Raw genomic sequence first — 17,489 nt, forward strand, 5'->3', positions numbered from 1 at the left:
GGGGGGTGGGGGGAATGGGGGAAGGGTGGGTGGGAAAGGCGAGGAGGGTGGGAGGGAAAGGTGAGGGGTAGGAGAGCCAAGGGTGAGGAGGGGTGGACAGGAGAGTAGGGGGCGAGGAGGGGATAGGCAGGAGAGCCGAGGGTGAGCGGCAGGGGAGTTGAGGATGAGGGGCAGAGCCAATAGCCATGGGAGCCAAGCGTTGGGAGAGTTAAGGGCGAAGAGGGGGAGTGGACATGCTGAGAAAAGAGAGAGGATAGCCGGAAAAAACATCGGGAGGGAGAGCAGAGAAAGAGCCCAGAGAGCAGAGGGGGAGAGAAGGAGGAGGGAGCATGGACAGCAGAAGGGAGAGACAGCTGGGAGAGCAGAGGAGGAGGGAGAACAGATAAGGGAGAGAGTGCAGAGAAGGGAGTGAGTGCAGAGAAGGGAGAGAGTGCAGATGAGGGGAGATAGAGCAGAGGAGGGAGAGACTAGAGGGTGGGGGAGCACAGAGAGGGGGATGAGCAGAGGGAGGAGAGAGCCAGGAAAGCGGAGGGAGAGAGCCAGGACAGCAGATGGGGGAAGAGAGAGCTCTGAGAGCGTGGAGGGGGGCGGGGGTGACGGGGGGAGAGGAGAGCACAGAGAGGGGGAAAAGAGCAGAGAGGGGGAGGGAGAGGAGAGCAGGGAGAAGGTTGGGAGGGAGAGAGGGAGGAGGAGAGCAGGGAGGGAGGGGGAGTGGAGGTAAAAAGGGCAGAGAAGAGGGTGAGTGAGAGGGGACATCATCAGTGAGATGTCCAAGGCAACAGGCAAGAGAAATGTACAAACACTGAAAAATGAACACCACAATGGTGACGAATGGTCAGTGTTTCGAATGAACAAAGGACAGCAAGAACCATTGTTCCATCATGGTTAAAAAAAAAATACTGGAATTATGAGCGCAATGACAAAGGCAAAATGCCACACCTCTGTTTCTCTCTTGCTTATGTGATGGAATAGTAAACGTTTGCTATTTTAAAAATACCTGTAAACACCACATGTACATCGTCACCCTGACGGATATTTTTTCTTTTTTCTTTTGAATATTTTTAGTTTTTTTTTTTTTTTTTCTTTAAACATACTTTTTAAACACAAGTTATGTTTTTATTGAAAAGTGTTGCCTTAAAGTGCTGTGGATCGGCCTGGCAGTTTCAGCGAAACTGATCCCTGCCCCAATCTCTCAGAGGCACCAAACCTGTAAAAAGTGCCCAATCTGGCACACAGTCAGCATCGCCACAATCCAGCACTTTGCCCCAAAACAACATACACACACACACAGACACACAAAGACACACAAATAGACACACAGACAGACACACACACACACACACACACACACACACACACACACACCTAGCAGTTAGCTTAAGAGGAAAATCCTCAACTTTTTCTTTCTTTCACCTTTTTTTTTTTTTTTTTTTTTTACTGCACTAGCAAAATGGTACAAATACAATTTCTGCATGTTTAAATCTAATAAAGGATATCAAACAGCTAAAACATCTTCGATGAGATGCAAAGTTATCTTCAGTGAAGGGTAACCTCCAGTAAACATTCACACGAGTACTGCTTGCTACTCCCCGTATTGCGTTGATAAGGAAAAAGCCGAAACATAAATCAGTGCAAAGAAAGAAGCTGTAACATCGAGCAGCAAAAACATTGTACACAATTCCACGTGGGCTTGCACAGCATGGAATAAAAGACAAATGTACCTCCTTTTGAAGAGAAACAACATCTTGGAAGATTTTTTTTTTCACATTTCAGCATTGGCTTGTACGATTCAAGTATTTAAGACGATATGTTTCAGGAAACATACCGGACAAACACCACCACGAAAAATTAAAACTGTTGATCTACAGTACTCTTGAGAAACAATTACCTAACCCTCCAAATGATGTAAAACAAAACAAAATAAAACATGTAGTAGAATTGAATGAAACAAACCCAGAAATAATAGTAGTGTGGGTTTTACAGCATGGGCAATGAGTTATTTGTTCAAGTGCAATGCCCTTTTACAAACCATCGCTTCCTCCCAAAAGATCTCCTGGAAGTAAGGTAGCCACCATGCCTGACTCCTCCAAGGAACTTTTTGCAGAAGAACTACCCCAGAGACTATCACCTAGAAACTGGGATGTTGGACCCCAGAGTGAAGGTGAGGTGGTGCCGAGTGAAGAACGCCCATTCCACGCACTCAGTGCAAGCCCGTTCGAGCGACCGTACACGGCTGGGACACCAGGACCCTGCATCGTCGCTCTAGGGCCTTGACCTATGGGCCAAGGGGAGGCAGTCGGCCCCACGGAAAGTGTGCCTTGTGCGAGAAACCGGGATACCTCTTCATCCCCAGCAAACTCAGCTACGATAGTCGTATTCCCCAGCACACACCTGAGGACAAGTGAAGGAAAATGTTTACCGATTATAAATTGCCCAATATGTACTTAGAAAAAGGCTAAATATTACAAATGCCCCTGCAGCATCGACAGAAAGAAAACTTCCTTCCTTCTGAGAGAAAAAAACTGTAAGGATCTCCTTCACATTGACCGGCAATCCCATCTACCTTCAAGTCAAGAACATCATCCATGGGAACTTGACTTTTATAGAACTATCCTGAAACCACTTAGATTTTCCCACAACCATCTCTCATTTGAGAAATTTGGGGGAAAGAAATATTTGTGGGAGAGAAATTTGTGAAATTACCTGGATAAAGACCATTACACCTCTGACCTCCCACCAAGAACTTCAAGAGTTCATGGCATCACTTCAAAACCTGCCCTTTCATCAAAACAACCAATTTTATCTCAGGACGAAAAAGCAGTCTTAAAGGCATGCATCACTGACCCCCCCCTGCAAATGTCATTTATGGAATCACGTGCACTCTCTGCGAGATGTACTGGGGCCAAGATGTACTGGGGTCATCAGTAGAACCAGGCAAGGACTGGGGCCATCACTTCCGTGAATACTTGCTTGATGTAGGATCTAACAGGACAGACCTCTCAAAACTGCCTGCTCGACATTCTAAAGACATCCGTTCAGCCACACAGTGGTGTACGGTGTCTTCCTCCATTACCAGCACCACTGACAATTGCAAGCATAATGAGCAATTCCTCATCTTCAAGATCAGCAAGTTGGCTCCCCATGGGATTAACAAGGGCGTTTCAGTGATAAGGCTAAAACCTTCCTTCTCGTACAACTTTTCAATTGCTTCAATATCTATTTTTGTACTTTTTGGTGACGACCCGAATCCGGATACGAGATTATAGAGATATATAATTTTTTAAAAGTGATTCTTCACCATTGAGTGATTGATTGGGCCAGTATAAATAGCTTTAATCTCCCGCAATGAAGCTGAGCCTCTGGGCGTATTACCTTCCTATCACAGACAGGTCGGTGATCTCTGTCTTCTACAACCTCCTTTTTTGTCTTACTGTCATTTCCGTAACCCCCTTCTGGTGAAACTCTCAAAATCCCGAATCAATGCTCACCTTCCCTTATTCATTCCTCTTTTTTCCCCACTTGTGTAAACAACTTCCACATTCTCTTCAATCTTATTCTTTCCTTGAGGTATTCAAGACAGCTCTTCATCACCATCTCATATAATCTCCAATCCAACACCACAACCTTTTCGACTCCTGTTAAACCCCCCTTCCCTCCCTGGCCCACCTCTATCCAAATTTTCAGTTTTTATTTCCTGAAAGTTTCTTTCTATATCCACCCTGTCCAGTGTCTGCCCCATGTGTCCTTTGCTGCCCCCCACCCCCACCTTCCTCGCCATTGTCTAAGTCTCCCTAAATTTTGGCCCAGCAACTCCACTGTTGAGGTTTTCCCCTCTCTCTACTGTTCTTTTTGTTCTGTTGCATCCTGATCCATTCCATGTTCTAGCTCTTCCTCTAGCCTTGACTCTTGAAACTAGACATAATTTGACATCGAGATGTCAACTGATATGCCACCTCCTACATTAAGTTTTTGCTTACTCCAACTTTGGCATAAACCTCAAGAGCATTTGACCTCAATATCTAATCTGTACAGATGTATGTATCACTTTGTTGAGTGACATGTACTTAGTTTAGTTAAAATCCTGACCGTGATAACATTTTTTACCAGACATGACCTCTGATCTTTGACCTCTTGACCCAAAAACCTAATCGGTTCATATTTATATCATTATTCATACTTGCATCAAATTTTATCAAAATCCAATCACTGGTTCACAAGTTAGTGTGGTAACAGAATTTTCACCTCACATGACCTCTGACCTCTTCACTCCAAAATCTAATGAGTTAATCTTTCCTTCATTTTACATACTTGCACTAAGTTTGACTTGGATCACTTCAGCCGTTCTCAAGTTAAAGCCTATCATGGACGGATGGATGGACTGTCAGACTGACAACCTGAAAGCATGTCTCAGATGACTTCGTTGGTGGAGGCATAAAAAAAAAAAGAATAGAAATCCAACGATGCAAAGATAACATGCCAAGTGCCTATGGTATATCCAACACTCACATGTGTAGAGATTTCTGGGCCTTGGCAACCTCTTCACGGGATGAATAGTGGACAAGAGCACTGCCTTGGGCTAAATTCAGGTGGAAGGTTATAAGAGGCCCATGCTGCATGCACAAAGTGCGCAATGTTGAACCATCAATCTAAGGTAGGGATGAAGTAAGTGGCAAAGAAGAATAACAGTGACAAAGAGATGACAAGTTCGGCAAACATATTAAGAGGACGAATGACAAAAACATTGCAAGAATGAAATAATAATGCAGATTGAAAGAGGAATGGTGAGAATAAAATTGTTGGATAAAGGAGGGAGGAAATCTAAGTTATGGTATATTAAAATTATAACGGAGAGATAAATTTGTTGAAACAACAGTCCAACATGAGAATAAACCTGATTTGAAAGATTTAAATGCACCAAATATAATAAAATCGACAATTTTATCCACATCTCTATCTGTCGTTCTGTCTCTCTCCCTCCCCCAGTTATCTCTGTAAAGTCTCTCCCAAAACCCACTTTAAGGAGAAAGGAGAGGTGTCCACGAGTCGGTCTAGGGAGGGTTCGCCCCAGAGCAAGTCGAGGGAGGAGGCACCCGAGTCGGGAGAAGGAAGGGGTGCCCCCGATTCGGGAAGAAGCGGTGCCCAGAGTTGGTCAGGGGAGGGAATGCCCCGCGTCGGTCGAGGGAGGGGTGCATCTGAGTCTGTCTGGGGAGGGGGCACCCATGAGTCAGGAGAAGGAAGGTGCGCCCGAGTTGGGAGAAGGAAGTCGCGCCCAAAGTCAAGAGAGGGAAAGTGCTCCCCAAGTCAGGAGAGGGAATGGGTGATCCGCCTGAGTTGACAGCAGGGTCTTTGGTAGAATTGCTTTCCCTCTAGCTTCCCGAGAGGCCACAAAGTTCAAGGAACTCTGTTTCATTAGCATGTCTTTGCAAGACGCCGAGTCCCAAGGTCTGCTTCTTGCCCACTGCAATCAGGTTGGCAGGGCCATATTATTATTACTAGAATATAAGACCTGTCGCTTCGCTGACGGGTATATCGATATTTGTGCAATTGCAAAAAAAAACAAAAAAAAAACAACAGTTTTTGTTAATGGGAAAAAATAAAATTAGGCAGTGTATAGATACCGGCAGAGCTATACACTCAGGGAGTGAGGAGATTGTTAATAGGATATTCATCATAGCCTTTTTATATGCTGGAGTGTGAATAATATATAACACACCAAGAAGATCGAAATAAAAAACAATTTCACACCCTCCCCTTCTCTTCTTCCCTTTGATCAAACGGTCTGGGGTACATATTAAGCACAAGCCATCTGAGGTGTCCTCGTCTTTGCCTTTGTGTAAATTAGTACATGGGCTTATGTTGGGAAACCAAAGTTTGTGGACCGTTTTGCTCGATTCTTGGCAACAAGGCTTAAATCACTCTAAATAGCATATAAAATAAAAAAATTGCTGTTGCCAAATTTTCACGACATCTTCATGGCGGCCATCTTGGATTTCAAGATGGCCACCATTTCGGACCTATTTTGCCTTATATCTCACTTATTAATCAAGGTATCAGCACAAGAACAGTGTCCTTACCCACATTTTCGGGGTCAAGGAAGACAATGGTGATAATCAAATTTCAGCTGGATGGCCAACATCTTTATAATTTCAAGATGGCCACCATTTTTTAATCTAGTTTTGCCCAAACTCCAGGTCAAAGCCATACTTTAAAAGGTTTTCATGTATATCAGGTTTAAATATAAATGTCCTGGTATTGAATCTATTTACTTTTACTCACAGGTACTTACATTTTTTGATAATGGTTAGGATTGGATTGGGAGGGGGTGGATAGGAGGTGGGGGGACAGGGGAGTTCTTCTGCCAGATCCACACCCAAATATTATCTAAAGAATCAAGCTACCGTACATCTAGTTTTAGTCAAATATTATTCCTGAAACTGTGTTGGATGACTTTTTAACAATCTTTATTCGTTTCAGATGTGCAGCAGACGACCTTGAGAAGTTGCATTCTTGGATAACTGTGGAGGAAGAACGACTGCCGGCATCATGACCACGCCAAGAAACCTGCTGCCAAAAAGAAGCCCATTGACTTCAGTCTTTGTTTGCTATGCCAAGGGAAGAAATACATAAAAAGGAAAGTGCTTGAGCCTTTAAGCACACCACAGGCAGATACATATGAGACGTTTTTGCGAAATCTCACCAAACGAGATACATACAAGAATCCGACATATGTGGCCATAAATCAAAGACTGCAAGGCTTATCCGCTGGTGATCTGATGTCAAGAAAAGCATTATGGCATCGGAGCTGTTACGGTATGCTGACACATATACAGCATATTGAACGTGATAAAGGACGATATGAACAAGCCACAAGTCAAATGGACACTCGTGTTCTGACCGGAGGTAAGAAACGAGGAAGACCATCAACAACTCCTATTCCAGAGGAAGCCTCCTGTTCAGCACCAGCAGAAAGGCAGACACGGTCGACAGTACCATCATTCTGCCGGAATATGTGCTTTTTCTGTCAGACTGTGAAATAGGACAAAAAGACCGGGACAGAAGAGATACGCTGTGAGTGTAGAAGCAAAGATATTGGTAGGTCAGTTAAACAGATTGTGGAAAACAGTGACAACAGTGACAACAGTGTCTGGAAACTCAACCTTGTGGACTTTCCCGTTGAGGGAGATTTTCTTGCAAGGGACATAACCTACCATAAGAGCTGTTTGACCTCCAACTGGAGTCGCTACATGCAAATGCCACAGCGCAAAAATTGTGCAGGTGACTAAAGTGGTGATGGGGACTTAGGACAGAGAGAGAGATTTGTATCAGCTGAAATTGAGTTCTTCGCTGAATTACAGGTTTGCATCGATGATGGACAGTTTGTCTCAACACCTGAGGCTGATGAGGTCTACAGTAACATGATGCGGGACTATGGTATTCAGAATCACAGCATCACCAGGGGCAGGCTGTTACAGAAGATCCGTGAGAACATTTGTTGTGATATTACCGATGGTCAAGGCCAAAAACCTTCTGTCATTCATGGCAAAAAGGCAAGAAGGACAGCAATAGATGCTGCAATAAAGGAGAAAAATATCAAAGAAGACATGTTGCAGATATTCAAATGTGCAAAGTGTGTACAACAATCCATTCTTCACTCTAGAGATGTTGAAAAGGCATGGACATTTCAGGGATCTTTACTGGACTACAATGATTCGGATATTCCATGTGAGTTGTTCACTCTCATCCGATGGATAATTCAGGGAGCACAAGCTGCTACAACTGCATCACGAGCCGATGAACTACGGAAAACATGCATGATAATATCGCAGACTGTGGTTCGAGAATGCAAGTCATCTCGACAGGTTTCACTCGTGCCAAAAACGCCAGAGTCGTCATTTCGGCAAATGAATGACAGTCCATATGCTATTGGAATGTCGCTCTATATGTACCATAACTTTCGGAGTCAGAAAGCTGTAACATTGTTGCACAAATGTGCAGTTGGCATTTCATATGATCGAGTGTCAAAGGTGTGCAATGCCATTGCAGGAGCCATCCAGGAACGGATCTTCTGTAACAGCCTGCCCCTGGTGATGCTGTGATTCTGAATACCATAGTCCCGCATCATGTTACTGTAGACCTCATCAGCCTCAGGTGTTGAGACAAACTGTCCATCATCGATGCAATCCTGTAATTCAGCGAAGAACTCAATTTCAGCTGATACAAATCTCTCTCTCTGTCCTAAGTCCCCATCACCACTTTGGTCACCTGCACAATTTTTGCGCTGTGGCATTTGCACATAGCGAATCCAGTTGGAGGTCAAACAGCTCTTATGGTAGGTTATGTCCCTTGCAAGAAAATCTCCCTCAACGAGAAAGTCCGCAAGGTTGAGTTTCCAGACACTGTTGTCACTGTTTTCCACAATCTGTTCAACTGACCTACCAATATCTTTGCTTCTACACTCACAGCGTATCTCTTCTGTCCCGGTCTTTTTGTCCTGTTTCACAGTCTGACAGAAAAAGCACATATTCCAGCAGAATGATGGTACTGTCGACCGTGTCTGCCTTTCTGCTGGTGCTGAACAGGAGGCTTCCTCTGGAATAGGAGTTGTTGATGGTCTTCCTCATTTCTTACCTCCGGTCAGAACACGAGTGTCCATTTGACTTGTGGCTTGTTCATATCGTCCTTTATCACGTTCAATATGCTGTATATGTGTCAGCATACCGTAACAGCTCCGATGCCATAATGCTTTTCTTGACATCAGATCACCAGCGGATAAGCCTTGCAGTCTTTGATTTATGGCCACATATGTCAGATTCCTGTATGTATCTCGTTTGGTGAGATTTCGCAAAAATGTCTCATATGTATCTGCCTGTGGTGTGCTTAAAGGCTCAAGCACTTTCCTTTTTATGTATTTCTTCCCTTGGCATAGCAAACAAAGACTGAAGTCAATGGGCTTCTTTTTGGCAGCAGGTTCCTCTGGCGTGGTCATGATGCCGGCAGTCGTTCTTCCTCCACAGTTATCCAAGAATGCAACTTCTCAAGGTCGTCTGCTGCACATCTGAAAAGAATAAAGATTGTTAAAAAGTCATCCAACACAGTTTCAGGAATAATATTTGACTAAAACTAGATGTACGGTAGCTTGATTCTTTAGATAATCTTTGGGTGTGGATCTGGCAGAAGAACTCCCCTGTCCCCCCACCTCCTATCCACCCCCTCCCAATCCAATCCTAACCATTATCTAAAAATGTAAGTACCTGTGAGTAAAAGTAAATAGATTCAATACCAGGACATTTATATTTAAACCTAATATACATGAAAACCTTTTAAAGTATGGCTTTGACCTGGAGTTTGGGCAAAACTAGATTAAAAAATGGTGGCCATCTTGAAATTATAAAGATGTTGGCCATCCAGCTGAAATTTGATTATTACCATTGTCTTCCTTGACCCCGAAAATGTGGGTAAGGACACTATTCTTGTGCTGATACCTTGATTAATAAGTGAGATATAAGGCAAAATAGGTCCGACATGGTGGCCATCTTGAAATCCAAGATGGCCGCCATGAAGATGTGAAAATTTGGCAACAGCAATTTTTTTATTTTATATGCCATTTAGAGTGATTTAAATCCCTGGTGTTGGGCTAGCGGCTAGGGTGCCGGCTTAGGATCCTAGGATCCTGGGTTCGAATCCCGGTCAATCGCTGAATTAACGCCAGGGGGGTTGACTCAGCCTGTCATCCTTCCGAGGTCGGCTAATTGAGTACCAGTTCACTGGTAATTCCCTGCTTGTCGTTAAAGGCGGCAAAAAGGGTTGGCGTCAGGAAGGGCATCCGGCCGTAAAACATTGCTTCAAAAAGGGGACCGAAAAACAACAACAACCACAGTTCCCGAAAAAGGCCAACCCCCGCTTGCGGGGGAAAATGGCCTCTAAAGGTGGTTTTTAGAGTGATTTAAGCCTAGTTGCCAAGAATCTAGCAAAACGGTCCACAAATATACATAAGCCCATGTACTAAATGCTAAAAAAACAGGGTTTTCTGTTTCCTTGGCTTAGCTGTAATAACTAATCTATGGAGCAAGAACAAAAAATAGGATCGCGGGTCCTGAAGCTCACCTGGATCAGGATCAACAGTCACTCAAACCCTCTGCAGATCTCCTTAGACCCTGATATTTTTTATGCTGTGAACAAACTTTGTAACATCACGGGTGATGAAGATTGTCGTCATGTTTCGTCGAAATTGTGGGACAGTTTCGGAGAAGAGAGCAAATACCTATTTGGGGGAGGGGGGGGGGCAGGTCAACCTCCTCTCCCCACCCCCTCCCGTAGACCTCCTTTAGGAGTGCAGATTTTGATGCGGTAAATATCCACCTTCGTAAGGCATCAGATATGAAGTTTGTGGCCAAGTTTCATCAAAACCATGTGTCATTCATTTCAAGTGATAATGACGGAGGTGTTTACGGACTCACTCACTCAATGAGACACCTACAGACACTGCTCGATCACATAAGCTCACCGGCCAAAAGTCCATGTGAGCTAAAAGGATTCCTGGGAGATCCTGCCCTCCGTGCATGGATAACCAGCTTCGCAATTCGGCATTGTAGTTTAAACACGTGTTCCCATAATATTTTTATTGCATCAAAAATCTTCCCGGGAGTTCCCTGAATCCACCGTAGTGAGATTTATTGAAATCCATTAATGTGTTCTCAAGTTATGACATGACAAACAAACAGACAAACAAACAGACAGACAGACAGACAGACAAACAGTAGATCTTCTACATCTTTGTAGAAGCAGGCTCCATTTATAATATATATGTGCATGGCTACAATACTGGGTACACTGTTACACAGATTAAATAAAATACCCTCAATTAAAAAAAATGAACTGAATGAAAAGACACCTATGGTTTTATGTTGTAGCAAATAGTCTTGAGGACCTGCAAAAACCTGATTTTCACATTATATCATGCACTTAGATTTGCGATGGTTGAGTAAACAAGACAAAAATGGCATATTTTCGAAATGAAATGTTACATTCTCACTATGTCAATTTTTCTTTCATTGTCTTTAAATAAAAATATGCATTGGTGATTAAAATTGTAATTTGATGGAATGTTTGATGTCTAGTATGTCCCCTGGTGTTGTTTTTTGCATTTTCGAAAATTCCTTGAAATGTGAAATACATGGCAAAATAAGTGATTCGTGCACAACGCTTGGTATCCACCAAATTCACAATAATTGTGATGTCAGTTTCATTTTCAAATCACGAAGGATTCATGAAATGAACTAGGTGTGTTGGTTAAGAAATACCTTAAGAAGAATGCCCTTGATGCTTATTCAATCGATCAATCAGAAAGTTAATTTTTTTCGTGATAATCTCATCGTATTTTTTTTCCGTGCACGCCCCGTTATGCATGAATCACATCCCAGCATAAGTGAAAAGAAATCCACATCGCACAAAACCTGATTATGTGTAACGCGGGTCCCCGTTTGTTGTGATAGCGAAGCAGTCACTCGCCGGCAGACGACCACTCGTTTACGGATGACGTCAGAACCTGTTTTCGTGCCCGTGTCCTCCGGTGCTGTGTTATGCACGAAGTGCACTCTCGTTTTCATTTTGGTGAAAACTAAGCATGTAGCAAGTCTGATGCTTCAAACTCAGATACTCCAATATATGCAGAACAACATAATACAGCATACTTACTGTTTCCTGAAACTTTATTTTTTCACTCAGATGTAACACTTAGTGTACCCAGTATTGTAGCCATGCACATATATATTTTAATTGCCTCACTTCTGGCCTCATTCCTCTCAACCCTCTCATACTTCTCATCCCTCTGTCCTCCCCTAGCCCACTCAGGCTGCACAGATTCTTCCAGAATCCCACACCTAGTTACCCTACTGAATTCCAATCTGAATTCTGATTTTTATTTCTTCCTCACTCTACCAGTCTACTGCTTAGACTGTGTAACTGACTCCATGTTTGTTATGTTGTACGTGTTGTGGCCTGAGGGTTAATTTGCAATTTGCACGATTGTACACCTTGGATTATACTTGACCAATGATTAAAAAGAACAAAATAAAGTGCAAAGATCATTAGTACATTTTAAAAGCTCAACTTTTAGATGGAATCCATATTAGTCAGGTTCACTATGTTTTTTCGTTCAAAATCATGGTAGATTAGCAAACCTATACATTTTTGGAAACGTTATTACATGGAAAATCTGAAAATCAATGTTTACATTTGCCAATTCCGACCAATTCAATTCGACCAATCGCTTCGATCGACCAATTCGATTCGATTCGATTCATCGAATTCGATTCGATCGACCATTCGACCAATTCGATTTGCCAATCAATTTGACCGACCTTTGCTTGTGTGGAACGGACTGTGAAAACGATGCAGACTATATTGTCGGATACGACACACAGGACAGTGATGACGAACTCTAAATGGCATATTCTGTAATCGTGTATGTTTGATGCCATTGACTGCCTGTGTATATTTTGTCATTGACTGCCTGTGTAGATGTGAAGTTATACTGACTGCATGTGTATATATGATTTTGCTGACTGCCTGTGTATGTTTGGTGATATGAATTATTGTGACACATTTTGATGTTATTAACTGCCTGTACAAAATCATAACATGTATTTGATTATGCAACTTATCGCGAATATAAAGACAGTATTTTGCAATTCAAAACCTTTGATTCGTGTCTTACCATTCCCCATAGCACTAATTTGATACTTTCATTGGATTCCTTGTCCCTGAAAATATAGGTTTAGTATATTTTTTAAAGTTTTTAGGGTAATTAGAGGCAGAAATAGAACAAAATATGTATTTTACAGTGGCCATTTTCAAAATCCAAAATGGCCGCCATACAGGTATCTCTCCAAATGTAAACATTGATTTTTAGTTTCCTTATGCTAGAACCTTTCCAAAAATGTATAGGTTTGCTAATCTACCATGATTTTGAACGAAATATAATTTATTGACATAGTGAACCTGACTATATTTAGCAGTTTCTAAATTTAGAATGCGGGCATGGCAGACAGCCAAAGGAACAACTAACCTGAGGTGTAAGATTTCTCAGCACAAGCCATGCAGTCGCCCGACCACCACCACCATCATTGCTCCAAGGAGACCCTGGAGAACAAACCAGGTGAAAAAGCATTAGAGGAGTCATATAATGCACCAGCTCTGATTAATCAACGGTTCTTCCACAAATAATGTTGCATTTCTCTCTGAGGATGAATCAGAAAACAAATTGTGATCTGTTACAGCTTATTTCCACAGCCTTTTGGTGTTAATCCTTTACTTTAAATGCAAAACAATTGCTGCTTTTTGCCAGGCCTATCAACATTTAGTCACACAACAAAGCTTGTTTCATTAGTATAAAGCCATCCCAAAACAAAGTGTACGAAAACACGACACTCAAAAGCACTGTGTAAAATTTCGTTTTGGTTCATTTTAAATCAGCCAGATACTTCAAAAACACGAGGGTCAATCTACAAACCTGGCTTAAAGGGTTTTGAATCAGGGTTGGCCCACAGTGGATTTACACCTGGCCATGAAGATGCGGATTTCTGTCCTGCTAAACCAGGAGGTGGGCGTGATGGAGCGGCCGAAGTCCTGGGCACCTTCCAGGGATCACGAGATGACAAGACTGGTTGTCCTATAGTTGTCCAGCTGGATTTAATGTCATTCATTTTTGCTGAAGAAGAAAATGTCACATCATTGAGCTTTAAGCAAAACACCGTCATTAGGATGGCAGATTGTAACGCACCAAAAAAAGAGCTCAAACATGTGAAATTTGCATTTATGTTTATTTAAATTATACAATGGACTACAAAATGTAAATGTTTCATGATATTTGTTATATTATATCACCTTTATCTATCAATATTGTTGAAATGAAGATCAAATAGCTGTATGTTGAAATATGTTGAAAACGTCAAAACTTTACATGGGGTGTACTTACTTTTTCACATGACTAAGTATTCAGCCCCCTGAGCCAATACTTTGTAGAAGCACAATTGGCAGCAATTACTGCTTTGAGTCTTCTTGGGTACGTCTGTATCAGCTTTGCACACCTGGATTTGGGGAGTTTCTCCCATTCTTCCTTGCAGATTTGTTCAAGCTCTGTCAAGTTGGATGGCGAGCATCGGTGAACAGCAATCTTCAAGTCTTTCGACAGATTTTCAATGGGATTTAAGTCTCGGCTTTGACAGGGCCACTCAAGGACTTTGGCATTTTGTTCCAAATCCATTCCAGTGTTGCTTTTGCTGTATGGTTGGGGTCATTGTTCTGTTTGAACGTAAATCTTTGGCGGAATCCAAGGTCTTTTACACTCTGAAGCAGGTTCTCCTCAAGGATTTGCCTGTATTTCGATCCATTCATTGTTCCTGCTATCCTTACAAGTCTCCCAGTCCCTGCAGCTGAAAAGCATCCCAATAGCATCATGCTGCCACCACCATACCTCACGGTAGGGATGGTGTTGGATGAGTGATGAGCTGTGCTCGGTTTCCACGAGACGTAGCGCTTTGCATTCAGGCCAAAGAGTTCAATTTTCATCTCATCAGACCACAGAATCTTTTTCCTCATGCTCTCAGTGTTTTACATGCCTTTTGCAAACTCCAGTTGTGCTGTCATGTGCCTTTTTCTCAAGAGTGGCTTCTATCTGGCCACTCTCCATAAAGCCGACATTTGTGAAGTGCTGCAGAGACTGTTGTCCTTCTGGCAGGTTCTCCCATCTCAGCCAGGGAACCCTAGTTCTGTGAGAGTGGTCTTGATCTCCTCCCTGACCAAGGGTCTTCTTGCTCGCTGCTCAGTTTGGTCAGACGGCCAGCTTTAGGAAAAGTCTGGGTAGTTCCATATGCTTTCCATTTCCAAATGATGGAGCTCAATGTTCTCTTGGGAACTTTCAACACTCTTGAAATAGTTTCAAAACCCTTCACCAGATCTATGCCTCATCACACTTCTAACTCAGAGGTCTACAGACATTTCCTTTGACTTCATGGTAGAGTTTCTGTTCTGACATGCACTGTCAACTGTGAGACCTTGTATGGAAAGGTGTGTTTCTTTCTAAATTATATCCAGTCAATTGAATTGGCCACAGGTGGACTACAATTAAGTTGTAGAGAAAACTCACGGATGATAAAAGGAAAGTGGATGCACCTGAGCTCAATTTAGTGTGTCATAGCAAAGGGGTTGAATACTTATTGGCTCAAGACATTTCAGCTTTTCATTTTTTAATTAATTTGTAAGCATTTCTGGAAAAAATTCCACTTTGACATTGTGGGGTTTTGTGTGTAGATCAGTGACAAAAAAAAAATCTCATTTTAATCAATTTTAAATTCAGTCTGCAACACAACAAAATGTGAAAAACTGAAGGGGTGTGAATACTTTCTGAAGGCACTGTATATTGCAGGTAGAAAATACTCCAGTATCAAACTTTCCTTCTTCAGAATAAATTGTCAAAAAGAGAAAAATAAATTTGCATGAAAATATTGAAATGTGCAATACGTGTACAATCCCAAGTGAATTTTTACCTGAGCGTTGAAACTCAGAAGAGTATGTACTACTATATTTGCTCGGGAAAGCATCAGATGAAGCTCTGTCCAGAGACCAGCCAGCTCCCAATCCAGAAGACGCCGCATCTGACACCGAAACTGCATGGGTTGTAGATGTAAAAGTATCTCGTCAAAGAGTGAGATGTCCGCAAACATAAAGTTTATGCAAACGCCTCCAAAAAAGTTTACGGTTGGCCTTTTTGGTGCTCCAATCTGAACCCATGCTCATGATGCTGGAATCCCATGTTCAAATCTCATATACGTTGATTTGTCCAAAGTTTCCTGTCCTTTTAATTAATATAAAAAACATATATAATCTTCCAATGTCCATTTTATAATCTCCTAATGAACAATGAATGGATCCAAATGCAATTTGTTTTGAAGCTCTATCAAGAATGCTGGATTTCCCTTTAAAAATAAATACAAAAATAGATGTTTAAAAGGTTCAAGGACATGTCGTGTTTGAAGAGTGCAACAGAAATGTAAAAAGGAATGGCAATCTTCCAAGATGAAATACCCATAGCCAGACATTTGAAGATGTTTGGACAAATGGAAGGTGGCCGTTTACATTCCGAAAATGTGATGAGCATGAATGGATAAAAGCCAAACGAAAAGTGTTGTCTTGTTCAAGAACAGGAAGTGAAACAAATGACTCATGCCGGGAAAAAATTGCCAGCATTATTTAAAAACAAAACAAACTAGAACGAAACTCAACAGGGTGCATACCTCCCAAAAAAAACAACAACAAAAAAACAACAACTCCATGAGGGTCTCTCATGAAGCTTTTATAAATGCACTAACTTTGTAACTAACATGTTTGTTGATACACTCGTGCTGGAATATTATGGATCCCAATTATTAGCAAGGAATTTAATAGAGATTTAGAAGCATTTTGTTTTGGGCAAATACTTTACTAGCCCAGCAGATATGCTTCAAATTTTGGGGATATTGTGACTTTAATGATACAAGCACAAAATTTGGTCCAACTTATAGAGCATGCCTGAAGGAAACTTTTCAACTATAGGGCCATCACCGAGTTCCCCTATAACAGCAGTAGCAGCCCTTTTCAAGAAGGCCAACAACTACCTTTATTGTGATTAAGATCATGGTGCATACTATGCATAGTTTCGTCAATAATTGGTCTATTAGGGCCCAAAGTGGCTTAAAATGCTTGTACAGATGTGAGAAATATGATTAAGCCATTAGAAATGTAATATCTAGCAAGTTCATCTATTGGTAAGGGTAAGAGTTCCAAAAATTAGCAAACATCACTGCACGATACTCTGCTATTCATTTTGCTCTAGTTTTCCAGGTTATTCTTCCAGATCCTTACAAAGCTCTCCAAAAGTGCTCTGATGTCTCTGGAACTGAAGCAAGTCCCCAGTTCCTATTTTGGTCCATCATCTTGCAGCTGGAGCCTGAATTAATGATCTATGTGAGAGCAACACGAGAGCCAGATCTACTGCTCTACGTCGATGCTTTGACCGAGATCGTTTCATGGTTCTTTGCCTTGGATCACATTAATTATGCGAGATGGATGTCTATCCATATACGTGACATGGTTACACCGGAAGTCAAGCATCCTGACATCTTTGCTGAGCTTCTCAAAATAAACTTTACAGTGAGGAAGACAGCACGAGCGTTCTCTGCTACAGCCATTTAACAGGACCATGAGCAGAACAATGCCATGGTGAAAGGTGATGGCAGGTATGTGGGCCTGACTGAGAATCCTGCCGCCATGTGTCACTGGATGGTGGACCTGAGATGGCTTGAATAATTGGAGAGTTTGAAGTTTCCAATGAAAAGAAAAAGAAAAAAAAACAGATGTCCAGCATCATGAGCAGACACAACATGCACAGGTGGTATTTATGAGAGATGTCAAATCTTCAGCAAATGTCACAGAAGAGATTGGGGAAAACTATT

The 17,489-nt window shown here is 42.0% G+C and overlaps 1 protein-coding gene across 18 annotated transcripts in view; it reads right to left on the reverse strand.

Annotated features, from left to right (window-relative positions):
- Positions 1-1,026: 1,026 nt before the first annotated feature.
- The window catches only part of LOC137423347 (trinucleotide repeat-containing gene 6C protein), a 175,959-nt gene continuing 159,496 nt past the window's right edge, over positions 1,027-17,489 (reverse strand). For all 18 annotated transcript variants that reach the window (XM_068110383.2, XM_078774314.1, XM_068110389.2 and 15 more), the window contains 5 exons: positions 15,546-15,665; positions 13,511-13,708; positions 13,067-13,140; positions 4,507-4,646; positions 1,027-2,391 (listed from right to left, as the gene is read on the reverse strand). In XM_068110383.2, coding sequence (XP_067966484.2) covers positions 2,022-2,391; positions 4,507-4,646; positions 13,067-13,140; positions 13,511-13,708; positions 15,546-15,665 — 902 coding nt within the window. In that variant the 3' untranslated portion in view covers positions 1,027-2,021. The remainder of the gene's footprint in view (positions 2,392-4,506; positions 4,647-13,066; positions 13,141-13,510; positions 13,709-15,545; positions 15,666-17,489) is intronic.

The sequence above is a fragment of the Myxine glutinosa genome, chromosome 3, assembly GCF_964187855.1.
Source record: "Myxine glutinosa chromosome 3, kmMyxGlut1.1, whole genome shotgun sequence".
Lineage (NCBI taxonomy): Eukaryota > Metazoa > Chordata > Myxini > Myxiniformes > Myxinidae > Myxine > Myxine glutinosa.